The sequence below is a fragment of the Parasteatoda tepidariorum genome, chromosome 3, assembly GCF_043381705.1.
Source record: "Parasteatoda tepidariorum isolate YZ-2023 chromosome 3, CAS_Ptep_4.0, whole genome shotgun sequence".
Lineage (NCBI taxonomy): Eukaryota > Metazoa > Arthropoda > Arachnida > Araneae > Theridiidae > Parasteatoda > Parasteatoda tepidariorum.
This window is the reverse complement of record NC_092206.1, coordinates 26,925,333-26,939,617: the sequence shown is the minus strand read 5'-3', so window position 1 is coordinate 26,939,617 and position 14,285 is coordinate 26,925,333. Positions and strand designations below refer to the sequence as shown.

The 14,285-nt window shown below is 27.7% G+C and overlaps 1 protein-coding gene and 1 long non-coding RNA gene across 2 annotated transcripts in view; one reads left to right on the top strand and one right to left on the bottom strand.

The window, feature by feature from the left end:
- The window catches only part of LOC107443874 (uncharacterized), a gene marked incomplete in the record, with an annotated part of 330,433 nt that extends 316,664 nt beyond the window's left edge, over window positions 1-13,769 (top strand). Inside the window, 1 exon segment of the mRNA XM_071178419.1 lies at window positions 5,492-13,769. Within this exon segment, the coding sequence (XP_071034520.1) occupies window positions 5,492-5,718 (227 nt within the window).
- The window catches only part of LOC139425136 (uncharacterized), a 129,453-nt gene that overhangs the window by 28,900 nt on the left and 86,268 nt on the right, over window positions 1-14,285 (bottom strand). The window contains exon 3 of the long non-coding RNA XR_011636366.1: window positions 8,967-9,079. This is a non-coding gene — a long non-coding RNA (uncharacterized lncRNA). The remainder of the gene's footprint in view (window positions 1-8,966; window positions 9,080-14,285) is intronic.

The following is a 14,285-nucleotide window of genomic DNA, read 5'->3' as shown; positions in this document are numbered from 1 at the left end:
ATCCCCATTTTTTAATAGTTTCTTGAATATGGCTCTTTGAAGACGAAAAAGCATAGATTTTCTTACAAAATGACTGATAACTAAAAAACTAATCCAAATTTTTGAAAAAGAAAAAAAATACTTCTTCATTATGTCAAAACACAATTATGTGTCGAGTTTCGAGCCTGGGCGAGGCTTCTGGGGCACAGACACACACACACACACACACACAGCCGCTTTTATTATTATGTATAGATTTAAATATAAGGAGATAATATTGAACAAGCAGTTTTAAGAAGAGAATAGGGCATACTAAAAAGACTTAGTTCTTTAAGAAAAAATTACGTTCAGAGCTCAAAATTGTATCATTTAAACAACAAAAAGTAATGAGATATATGATGCAAGAAAAATAAAAGTAAAATTCTTTATTTCTATATCAAAAATCTCAATTAAACAACATTAAAAAAAGTAAGAAAGTCACTAAATAGTTGATTCAACTACGTGACAGCTTTAATTGTATTGTATTTTCTTATAAAATATTAAGAAATAAAACTGAAAAATGAACACATTTTTTATGAAAGGTTTCTACGAATTTCACGAGATTTAAACAATATTTATTTATTTATTGCAAATTGTTTGACGTTTCTTTTATTTTTCCAAAATCTGAAAAAAAAATTGTTTAGTCTAGAAATGTTTGAAAGGTTTACAAGCCTAATTTTACCTAAGAGAGAGAATTTAACATAAACCTATTATTTTAGCCATTGGATTAGTTTATTTTATATGCGACTATTATTGAGATTGATTGCTAATATTTTTGAACACATATTATTTATAAATAGTGGGATAATACGTTAACCATTACTGATGCAAATTTATGCATCAGTGCATTAATTTTATTATCAGAGTATTCAATTTTAGTTCAAACATATTCTAGCAGATGTCGCTACAAGTAGTGAAACATATAAATCATGGAAAAATTAATTTAAAATCACGTCAAAATGTTTTGATTTCTCCTCAGAAGTTCAAATAACAATATTTTTGAAATGAAGATTGTTGTAATCGGAGGACAAAATTAGTAAACGCAACTGAAAGATCAATAAGAGAGACTTTCATCGCCATCTATCTGAAACTTCTCGAACTAATTTCGAAAACTCTGGGAAAAGTAATTACACCTTGACATTTGAATGTCATGTCATATGATGTAAATTTATTCCAAGATTTTTTTTCCAAATTTTTTTATCAGTTTTTGAATTATAAATGTTTGAAAACCATCGGCTTACTTGCTTTGTAGTTTAAAACAGAATGTACTCGCGAACAGCTGAAAAATGTTTAACTACAGATCAGAATAGTTCACTAAATCTGCAGGTAATAAGAGGTTTAACTCTGCTTTTCTGCAAAAAAAAAATCTTCATTCAAATTAAACTTTAGCCAAAGCCAAGAGTATGAGTTCTTTCATGCTAAACGTGTTTAGCATTTGATAGGATACATCCTTCATATATGAAGATCTCTACTGTAAATATTTTGCATTTAAAAGAAAGTGTAGTTTGCGTCATGTAAAACACTCTGTTTCATAGATAAAAATATATTTTTAAATCTTTACATTATAGATTGTATCTCAATATTGTGGATTATAGAATTCAACTTGATTCATAATAACAAAATGGAAGTGAAAGTTTGCTATATTAAGAGCTAAATATTCATGGAATAGATTATTCAAAAATCATTATATATTTGAATTTCACCAACTCTATTCGATGAGTTTAATAAAGTGCGACGATGATTAATGCCACATTATTTGAATTTTAAATGTCAATGACTTCAAACTGATAAAATATTCAACTCTCGTGTCTAAATACTTTGCAGTTTTCCAATAACTATTCACCAATTTAAATTTCTCTTCACGGCGTCCTTTGGCGCAATACAGTGGCATCCATTTTTCCCTCTGACATTTCTTTCAATTGACAGAAACGTGGCATAATGAGATCCGCAATAAATCCCAAATTTAATGCAAATAATTGCAAAAGGCCTCCCCTGGCGATTATTCTAACCCCATGTCAATACTTTGTCATTCAAACCGCAGCAGTTGTAATTCAATATTTTGAGACGATTTCCTAGAATTTTACCGATTGCCAATATAAACTCCCCTATGGGACAGACTTCTGAATTTGTTTTGAGCAGCGATTCTAATATATATTCAGGAAGCCGTGTTGTAGCTATTGATTTACCTACACTTTCTTAGTTCTTGTATTTGCATATCGTGATAGACTGTCATTCTGTATACCATTTCTAATATGTCGTTGGCCATCGATCTTCAGAGTATTCAAACTAATACACAAAAGAACTGTTCAGTGAATGAAATTTTATGTTCGATTCTCGTGGAAGAGACAACATTTTAATTATTTATCACAGAGTGGTGGCAATAGCGAGGGATGTGTCACAAACAATTGAATTTTGGTTGTCAACGTCTTATTTGAAACTGGTTTATTGAGTTGTGCAATAAGCTGTTATTGGTAAAAATTGTTTTGTGTTACTTAGTGTTAAATGAGACATACGTTGTAATGACAAATAAACTAGGCAAAACAGATTGATTTTTGGTGTTTATGTTTTGCGTGAATGCGAAACAATTCGAGTTATTTACTGATTTAAAGTTTGCATTCGTAAATTACATTTTCTACAAATGTAATTTTGGTCTTAAATGTAATGAACTATTAAACACACAATCTTTTTTAAAAAGTAATGTCCATTTCAAGTATGCTAGTTAATATTTACAGTAAAAATAATTTTTTATCTTTAATCGTTTAATCTTGATGTTTTTTTCTAATCATAATATATCCGCATTTACAAAAAGTTTGCCGTAAAATACATATATAATATTCATTACGTATCTTTTCAAATGATATCATGATTTATATACATGTTGTTCGCAACATGTGATCCTGTATTTTATGTAATTCATTGTATACAATGCCTGACATGTTTAGGTTAAGTACTCATATAAAGGTGAGAATTATAAAATACATGTTATTAATAAAAAACCTGTTATTAACACAATGTTTTCATAAATAAATTAGTTCTCGGGACATTGAATTTATGAACTGTAAACTAGAACAAATAAATGATTTTTAAAATTACACAAAATATTCTACCTATTCCGAATTTATAATATCAGCGTTATTTTTTTAATATTTGGGGAGTATAGCTTGGTTTTTAATAAGTGAAAAATAAATTTCAGCAAATGAGTTTATAAAATGAAGTAATAATATGCGAAATAAAATAATTATATAAAACAAAAGAAAGTATATTAATTCAATAGCGCTTGAATTTTTTTTTCTTTTAAATAATTTGAATCGGGAGATTAATTGAAAGATTTGAGGCTTATAAGCCAATTTAATTGAAAGACTTGAGGTTTATAGGCCAATTGCTCATTACTGTGTTTTTAAAATTGCGTTAATGCTGGTTATAGAATGTTCCCGTATATTATACTGCTATCTAGCTACAACCACTTATAGAAAAGTGTATATTATCACTATATTTCCTCAAGCCATTCAATTACATATTATATGACTTTATATTCCTACATATCTTGTACATTGTCCGAAATAAAAAACGGTCCACCCTTAATAGCTTTTGATCAAATTGGATTTTTACATTCTGATACTCAATCTTAATGGTTCGAGAGGGTGACCTCAAATATACTAATTTATTAGTGCAGACGATATTTTAAATTACAAAATTAGACACAACAAAGCACTTTCTCTGAGTAAACATACTTTTTTTTCGACGTGATCCAGAGATAATTTCATGCAAAATATAACTTTTAGTATATATTTATTATTTTGTATTATTTTATTTAATAATAGTCGAAAAAGTTTTGAATTATAAGGTATACAATTTTTCACATCATTTTAACCAATGCAAATTTAAATGACACAAAAAAACAAGTGTATGAGCGAAACTGGTCGAATAGTTCCTGAGAAATCAAATTTTGAAAAAGCCGTATCTTTAAAATTCAATTTCTCAGGCTTTGCTCAAATTTTGTGTTTTGCCATGCAAAAATACATTCTTTAAAATTATGTAAAAAATTGCGTATCTTACAATTCAAATTTTTTTCAACTATTATAAAATAAACTAATAAAAAATAGTAAATACTGTCTAAAAGTTAGTTTTCCACGGAATTATCTTTAAGTAAATGAAGTTTATAATTGTATGCATTTTTTATTGTTATTTTGCTTAAAACATTTTCGAGATATGCCGAAATACGCGATAGGTAGAATTAACATTAAGGGGTCCAAACTTCCCCGCTTCTGACCAAAGTCTTGAAATCATATTTTCAGGATTCAGACTACCTCCTATATTTTGGGGGGTCAAAAATTCGAAATCCATCGAAGCAAATGTAGTGTTTTTGTGTATGATATTGCAACTTAAATCGTTTGCATTAATTGACATTTGTAAGGTCACCCTTTTGAACGTTTAAGATTGAGCTCTAGATCACTGAATCAAAATTATTCAGGGTGGCTCGTTTTTCATTTTGCCCACTGTGCATAGGGTTGTCCTAAATCTCATCAGGGCTATAGAAGTCTGAAGAAATATATGAAATAAAATAAATAAATACAGTAATAATATTACCTTGCACTTAATACAAAAATAAATAAAGTTTTTTTTTACACACCTTACATGCATCCTGTGTGTGAACACTTGCTCACACGCCATGCGTAAATGCGACTGACCAGTTCTTACCAAACTAACTCTAATTTTATTTCATTCCTGGCGTTGAATAACAGACCTAATTCTGAATTTACGACAATCAATGTTCAATTCCGTAATTTTGAATTCAACCTAGAAGGCAAGGGAACTCCTGATCAATTATTAGAGCTGGCTAGTCTTCGCGGAAGACGTTTTGAAGAAGGTAAACCGTTTGTGTTACATGGAGAGGAAAACCACGATGACTACCCACTGTTAGTCAGTCGACCAGGGTATACTAACCCACGATCCGCCTATCACATAGCATATTTTACATTTGCATTGCAGTCGGTGAGGACCGGACACAGAATTTATATCAACCAGTCACCACTGTGATTCGAATTTGGGTCACGTCATATGGGAGGCGAATGCTCTATATACAGAGCCCAGCTCTTTGTGGCGCATTTAGCAAAATTATGTGAGGGAATTCAAATATATTCAATGCCATTGATTCAATGCCATTGATTCAAATATACAAAATTGATTCATTGAGCAATGCCATTGATTCAAATATATTCAATGCCATCATACCATAGTGAAGCGTGGTAGAAACTGGTCTATCGCATTAATGTTAGCCTCGTGATTGAGGATTCACACATTGGACAGAAGTAAGTTCTGTAAGTAAAACTGAATTACTTCTTTATTTAGTACAAAGTTTATTTTTGCTGTACTTTTTTACTATAGTCTTAAGAAAACTTGGAGAGAATTGTAAGTAACCATGTATGTGCATATCATATGCATTAATAACTTAAAATTGCATTATTTATTGCAGGTGAGTTTGAAACCATCCACTTCTCAGAGAAAGGATTGTGTTTTACAAGACCAGTGCTGTACACAGTGGCAATTGTTGGAAGCGTGGCGCAAGTAGCTGTCTTCGGATCGTGTTTCCTTCTTTTTATTTTCGTTCGCAAATGCAGAAGAATTACTCAACAACAAGTTGGGTACATGAGCAGTCGCAGTTCCGTGTCCAGTAAACAGGAACTTTGTCCAAGTACATAGCCTTTTGGAGAACAGTCAGTGAGGGAAAAAGGCTTTAAAACGTTGAGAATCAAGATTCCCTTGTAAAATTGGGACTCAAGGATATGTGCAATTCTACGATAATCCTGACTGATAAAAATGAGGCAATATCGCCCATAAGCTCTACAAGAACGCCTATATTGAACCATCGTATGGTTGGTATTTACTGCGAAACTTAATTATGTGTTATCTTTTAAATATCTAAAATGATTCATGAGTTAAACTCATGTTGAAGTAGCTAGCTCGGTTCATTACCATTATTTGTATTATTACGCTAAAAATGGTTGGCCTTTTTTGGTGAGGAAATATATTTTTTAATTCTAATTTTCATTTTTTTAATTATTTTTATAAGTCTTTTTTTACATTTTAAATCTGCAATACTTTTGCTTACTGTAGTATTGTATAGTAATAAGCATGAGTTACTTTTTTTCACTTAATTAAGATTGAATGATAAAAGAAAAAGGCTGTTAAGTTTAAATTGAGGAATTGAAGTTTTATTATGAGCTTTATATAAATATGGATTTGCTGTTTGAAATTTAAGTTCTAAAACATTTATAAATATAATTTAGAAAAAAAAATAATTATGTCAATGAAAAATGCAACTTTGAGATCAGTAATTTAATGACAATTCAAAGATCTTAAAGTTTGTGATATAACCCAGTGATGAACTGAGCATTGTAAATTGCCTCTTAAATGTGTATCTTTCAGGATTATGCAGATTATGAATATGAAATGAGCATCTGCGATGTAAACAAAAATACAAACTGCTAGCAAAACAATCTATACAATCTTGTTTTTTTCAATTCTTTTGTAAAAACAGTGTTAAAAAAATTAAGGTATATCGGACGCAAATAAATAAGTATTTCATATGGTCACAGACTATCAAAACCTAGTCTTATATTTAATAATAAAAGATAGTTTTTTTCTGGTATTGAACTTAATTTTAAATTTAAAGCATGCAATTTCTCATATGAATATAAAAATGTTTTTAAGTATGGTTATGTATACATTTAATTATTTTTATAACTAATTTAACGGGGATATGTGATAATTATGTTTCTGTAAAGTAACGAAAAATTAATTAATTAAAAAGAAACAAAGAGTTAGTTAAAATGTAAAAATATTAATTAAAATAAACCTCGATAAATGACTTAATTTTTTACGAAATTAATTAACTTTTATAATAAAATATACGCAATTATAAAACATCCCTTGTAAGTTTAAAGATTAATGTTTTTGTAGAAAATTTTATTTTATTTACCTGACAGAGTATCATGTAAGTCAAAAACTTCCTAGACAGTTTGTTGCAGGCTGAGACAGCAGATTATAGATTAGATGCATTGTAAAAAGACCGCACTTTAATATTTCATAAACAGCTTTTAAACTTGATAAAGATTTATGGCGCTTAACAGGTGACAGTCTTGGCGAAGTTTCTGTCAAAAGGAAAACTAGTTCTCATATTACTTGGAAATGGTATTATCATGTATCTAAATAATCAACTTTGTTGCATGTATCTTAATTGTCCTTAATAAAAGCAGTTCTTCAAATTCTCTTTTCTCTTATGAAATAATATATGAATTTATATCGAATAATATCTAAATTAAGTTTTTATATTTATTAAAATTGCTTTCGACAATTTTGAATTAATGATATTTTTATCGTGATTTTAAGTATATTTACTTTTAAATGACAAAGCACTGAAGCTATAATATATTACTTGATTTAAAAACTTTATTTGCTTCGAAGATATGCAAATGAAATAAAAATCGAGATGTAACAAGTGCTTCAAAATGGCGGCCATTCTCAATTCGTACCAGAATTCACGTTTGATCTTAAGAATAGGAGCCTATTTCGGATTTTTTCCGGCATATTTTTAAAGCTAATGAAAGAATTTTTCTCAAGTTTATGGTTGCAGTTATTAATGATTGCGAGGAGGAAATTTGCTCACCTGATTCGGCATTCTCTGTGCAAATTCTGAAAATTTTCTAACTTGTTAATATTAAGAAAGGTTCAATAAAATCCTTAAAAATAAAATTCATAGTGATATATATATTTTTTTTATTTTTTGAAAAGTTACAATGAAATTTTTAAGGCTCATAAAAATCTGCTAATATTAACAATGATTGATTTGTTTTAATGTTTTTCATATAGGAGGGAAAATCTCGTTAATGTGGCAAATTTTTAAGATATTGCCAACTTAGATTCAAAAAATATAAAATTTTCAAAACTCGCTATGAGAAATTTTTTGTTTTTATAGTTTTTATAGCTTTGATGAACACCTTAAACGGAATTCCTCTTCTTTGCTTATTCAAAACTAGACCATATGAAATAAATATTTATATATTTTCAATGAGTGAAATAAACTGGTTAATAATATGCAACTAGTATTTACATTGTTCTAAATGCCTAACAAGGTGTATTTTTGTTTGGATTTATGAAAATCCCTTAAGGGATTTTTGTCAGGTGGTTTTTTGTAATTTATGTATTATGTGTTTGGTATTTGTGTTTTAATAGCGCTCATCAGTATCCTTACCATTAATTTGGAGGATATACTTTTTTCTGTGAATACTGTAAACTGGATTGCTTCATATCGTGATATGTATTCATACATGTTGTGTTCTGGAATTTGTTTTAGCAATATATTTCTATAAAAAACTTATATATTGTTCTTATAGAAATTAAAATTTTTTTATTGTGATTAATATTCTAACATGATTAGAAAGTTAGTCAGTTCCATTAACTTTAAAAAAGGTGTACTTTTTTTCTATAAGAAAATAAATAATTTTGCAAAACTTCTGAAACAACTGTTATTTTTTATAAAATAGTTTTTTTTTTGTATAATTAAGAGGATTATCATAAAAAATTCCAACTTGAAATTATCTCTAGTATTATACAAAAAGATAGTATTATATATTTCTTTTTGAATATATTTTATACCCAGAGAATTTGGCTGTTAGATTTGTTGAATCGGTTTAATTATATTTTAAACTAGAATCCAGAATGAGTCTTACAAATTCTAACAAAAAAATTTACTTTTGAAAATATTTTAATCCTGCTAAAAAATGCGATTTTTTCTTTAATATTTTTCAGTATTTTTTTTTTCTACGTCATTTCTAATTTTTTATTTTTTGTAACGATGAGAATAGCTTTCACTAATACGCAGTTAAATTTTAAAACATGCATGGTATAAAGTTACTTTAAATAAACAAAATTATAGTAAAAATATTCACCTGCAGATGGCGCCTTGCAAGCTAATAATCACGTACATCTTTGAAAGCGTTGTTGAATGATGACTCCTTCATCCGTGCCCCAGTTGTTTTTTATTGGGCATCAAAATATCAATCTAAGTAATAAACTATATCATTCAGAATGAGGCTTCATCAAATAATTTATAATGAAAAAAAGGAATAGAAATTTCTGAAGCATTTTAATTACATAAAAATTATAATTAATGCCGGTTATAAAAATAGGGGGAAGATACAGAGAAATAAAGAGTCTTAAAAATAAAACTTATAGATCATACCAAAAATTAATAATAGTTATTGTAGATAAAAGATGATACCGTTATACACCATATTCAAAAATACATTTTTTTTAAAGTTTCAAAAGAGTAGACCTCGAACTCTTAATAATTTAAATTTTTGTTCTATTATTAAGCTGGACTATTAAGGTTTTTAATTCTTCGTATTAATATTAATAAATTTTAGCAAATTACGATGCATAAAAAATTATATTATAACACACCATAAGCAACGAATACATTTCCTTGAATATTATAGTACAGTAAACCTCAATACTCCTGGGCGAAAACTTAAAACATTTTAGTAAATTACAATACGTAAAAGATAATACCAGAACAAACCACAAACAATGAATACAATTTCTTGAATATTGTAAAACAGTAGACCAGCGAAGGGGGAAAAAAACTCGTATTTTTGCATTTGTTCAGATCATTGTTGGAAGTATTCTTGCAGATCGAATAGAAATCAATACAAGGTTTTTTATTCCGTTTCTCATGAAGTACATGCAGTACTATGCAAGTGAACGAAGCGTACACAGTTGGCATTGTGCTTCTCTAAGAAGATTATAGAAGTGCAATAAAAGAGTTTCCCCAGAGTTCTATAAGTCCCTTTTATATCTAGAGGGAGATGAAACAGGACAGAAAAGGGAGAATCGGACAAAATATAGACTTGTGCCAAAAACTATCTCAGGATTCCTTATTTTTGAAAAAAAAAATTATTTTTTTCGTGCAAAAAAAGAGAAATAAATAAGCATTTTATACAATGATTTCTGTTTGGACCGAAGCCAAGAGATTGAATTCTTTTACGGTAAAACTGTTTAGTATTTGATAGGATACAACAATATATGAAGATCTCTATTGTAAATATTCTGTATTTAAAAGAAATTGTAGTTTACGTCATAATATTAAAAAAAATAATACTCTGTTTCATACGTTATACATTTTTAAATCTTAAATATATATATATTACAAACATAATTTTTAACAAGTCAAAAAGTACTACTTTTAAAATCAACCATTATCCAGAGATCTTCGAAATATATTGTTATAAGTTATTGATATAAATTATTGATATAAGTTATATATTGTTATAATTGTGTTTAATATCTTTAATTTGTTGCATCTATGAAAATTAAAATTTTGAATTTGAAGACTTTTGTACTGAGCATCTGCACATTAAATAATAATTTTAAAACGAAACATTTATTAATACAATTATAAAATGCCAAGAGACAATGTTTGTCTGCGAGTACTGCCAGTAAATTAAATATTTCCGTTTATTATTTTTATCAAATTTCAAATACATTCTGTACATTGTATACAACGATTTTTTTGTTTAAGTTTCTTCTATCTCATGTATTTTGAAAAAGGAAAACAAATCAATCTAAAATAAAATCTCATTTAAGTATAATTTTTAAACGTCGATAACTGTTATTTTTTAGAGATAATTTTTAGCGATTTAAATTAAATTTACTATATCCGATACCACATACCCCATCATTAATTAATTTTTACTTTTTTAAACTAATTTTAACCATTAAATTTTGGTTTGTTACAAAAATTAGTTAAAGGAAAAATTGTGTTTACAGATAATCAAATGTGAAAAGGAAATGGTACATCTAAAATAGGAAAAGAGTTTAAAAAACATATTTCACATATCAAGTAATGAAAAGCAGTAGTATTTGCAGATAATCCTGCTGAAGGAAAAATTTTCAATTTCAAATTTTAACCAATTACGTTTCACTCTTCAAACATATTTTTGTTATTTTTCAAAACTTTAACGGAATATCGGGAAACTCATTATCAAGCGGGTGCTACTCGCATCGTCTATTAACGCGAAAAGTAACAAATTTGAGAACAGTTTGTACACGAAAAGTGGAGTTCGGGTAAACGCTTCGAAAGTATACGAACGAGTGGTGTTGCGTGGGTGAAGTGAGACTAATCTTGACTAAAAACTTAGGGTGCGAAAATTTTCTTCTCTACGGAAACATCCAATGTTAGCAATATGTTCGGTGCATTAAAACTTTAGCGCTATTGATTTTCGATCAAAAATAAATCAAGGACCATTAGTTCAAAGCTTTTTTTTTATCAACTTTCTTTAACTTTTCCTCACTGAGAGCTTCCTGTCGTCAAGTTTCACGATAAGACAAAAAATGGAGAGACTAGTACATTTTTTACTATAAAAAACACATTCACTAGAAAAATTACTTAAGTTACGTTAATTTTCGAAGATTGTTAGTTTTTAATTTTTATTATTTTAAAGCTAATTTTTGTTATTTAGTTTCTATAGATTTTAATAATAATCAAAAACTAACAATATTAGTAATTAACGTCAAAAAATACTAAGTGATAAAAAAAAGAAAAAAATTGAAGATACTTGTGCATTTTTTTTCTCATAAATAGCACTGAAAAAAATTAAATAAATATTTTTAAAATTACGTAAATTACCAATATTGTTAGTTTTTGATTATTAATTCAAAGAGGCTAATGTTTTCTTTAAGTGAATTAAAGTGCAATTATTTTTTTCTTTAATTTAAAAAAAATACAATTTATTGATTTATATGTTTACGCAAAGACAATTGCACAAAATGAAATAATTGAGAGACTAATGCATTTTTTTTTACTTGAAATACAATATTTCTTTCTATACTTTATTTTAAATTACGTCAATTCCGAACACTGTTGGTTTTTAATTTTTATTATTTTAAAGTTACATTCTGTAATTTTATCCTAAGAGTTTATGAAACAATATTTAAAAAAATAACAATATTGGTAATTTACTCCAGTAAAATGAAGAACTTACGTCAAAAGAACGTTGACTTACGTCAAAAAAATATTAAAAACAACCCAAATTTATCAATTGTTAATTGAATTGTTGTGGCATTTTTAACTATTAAGAGCACTTAAAAAATTTTATTGTTGCATAAATTAGTAATATCGTTAGTTTTATTATTATTATTATTAATTCTATGAGACTAATTATTACTTTAAGTGAATTAAGGAACATTTTTTTTTCAAGTTCAAAAATTTTTTTTAAAAATGAAACATTTCTATATTTGTTTTGTTTTTCTTAAAATTACGTTAACTCTGAATATTGCTGGTTTTTCATTTTTCATAACTTTCTCGTCGATACAGGGTATCGATGTTAGGTCTTTGTAATGAAAATTTGGAGCCATCAAAATCTCATTCATTATTAAATAATTCTATTGTGACTCATATTCAATAATGATAAAAAATAAAAAATTGCTCTTCAAAATAAATTTCATACAAATTTATTATTGAAATGTCACAGTTTTTAAACAGACTACTTTAAAAGTGACACTCCAGTTTGTAACAGGTATGAGTATTGACATGATAATGAAGCTTGCTAGTTTTATTTATTTTTTCTTGTAAATACATTTATTAATTAATTTATTACTTTTGTGTGATTTGAACATTTGCAGTTAATGTACTTGTTTATTTTTTTATTTGCAGCTATGTTTGTTTGTCTTATTTATTAATTAAGCTTGTTGAATTCTTCTCCTTGTTAAAACTCACAAAAAACAGTTGTTGAATATTTCATTTCCGCATTTTTCAGAAATGATTTACACCTTAAGTTTACATAAATTAATGAGAGAAGAAATTAAAAAAGTAATTAATTAGTTCATTCTTTACATAAACTTCTCTTCTCTAGTTAATTTTTGAAACTTCATTCATCATCATAAACTGTTTTGTTATATAAAAGATCTGATCTTTATATTTTTGTTCAACACTGTCTCACCATTTCATTATGACTATCTTACATCATCTCTGGCTACCATTGGCGAGCTAGAGTAGTTTTTGGCATGCTTTAGAGTGTTTATTTCATGTGCATGGAGCTCTGATTAAGGCATCGCATTTAAATCTGTTGCTGATCAAGCACGTTTTATAATAATGATGATTTGTCTCAATGGATTAAAACTCTTATTGCAGGAATTGTAAAAGATCAACTTAATAAACATAATGAGGACTTAACTTTGTTCAGTTGGCCCCCAAAATAACCAGACCTCAATTCTATTGAGCTAAAGTGAGATGAAGTTTAAATACCCATCCACAACCAGTCTGAAACTTCTGAAAAATACCATTCAGCAATATGGTCTTAGATGCCTCAAACGCTGTACTAACTTCAAGATAAAGCCAAAGGTGAAAGGTGGCCAAACGAGATAATGGAAGTGTAGTCATATTAAAGTGGTCCCTTATTGTTTCATATATTAGCTGAGAGTTTCTTATTAACTTTCTGTACAAGTTTCGCTCAATTGATTTATTTTTCTTTAATTTGGTAGTTCAAATATTATCAAAATATGTGAAGTGTATCTGCTGCAATACGAATTACTTGTTGTATACTTTATGACGTGAGGCATGATTTGTCCAATCAACTTGAGAGGTTCGGGATATGCGGGAAGGAGGATTACCTTGTACAGTGGCTAATTTTCTGTTTTAAGCTTTGGAAGTGGGTTGAGTAAGAATTGTAAAAAATAAAATTCTGTTATTAAAATACCTGTTTCAATTAATTCTGCTGAAGTTTCATTTTTACACCTTAGAAAGTGACACCTAAATATAAAACCATATACTTAAATGCTCTTTAAATAATTTTTATTTCAAAGCTTTACTATTAATATGATTATTACTTAAAAGCTAGCTCAACTCTTACTATACTTATTATTTAAAAAGCCTACTCTTACTATACTTATTACTTAACAATTCTACTCTTATTATACTTATTACTTAAAGGCTCTACTCTTAGTATATTTATTTAAAAGCTCTATACTTATTTTATTATTTAAAAGCTTGACACTATAACTATAAATATATAAAAGCTCTACCGTTACTATACTTAATCGCATTAAAGTTCTACTGTCACCACATTTATTACTTAAAAACTAAAATACTTTACTTAAAAGCTCTTTAGAGATTATATGTTTAATGGTATCTTCATAGTAAATAAAAGGACTTATGATGATAATCAAAAATTTTTTAAACATAATAATTTTTAGTTTTATGTAACAGTTTT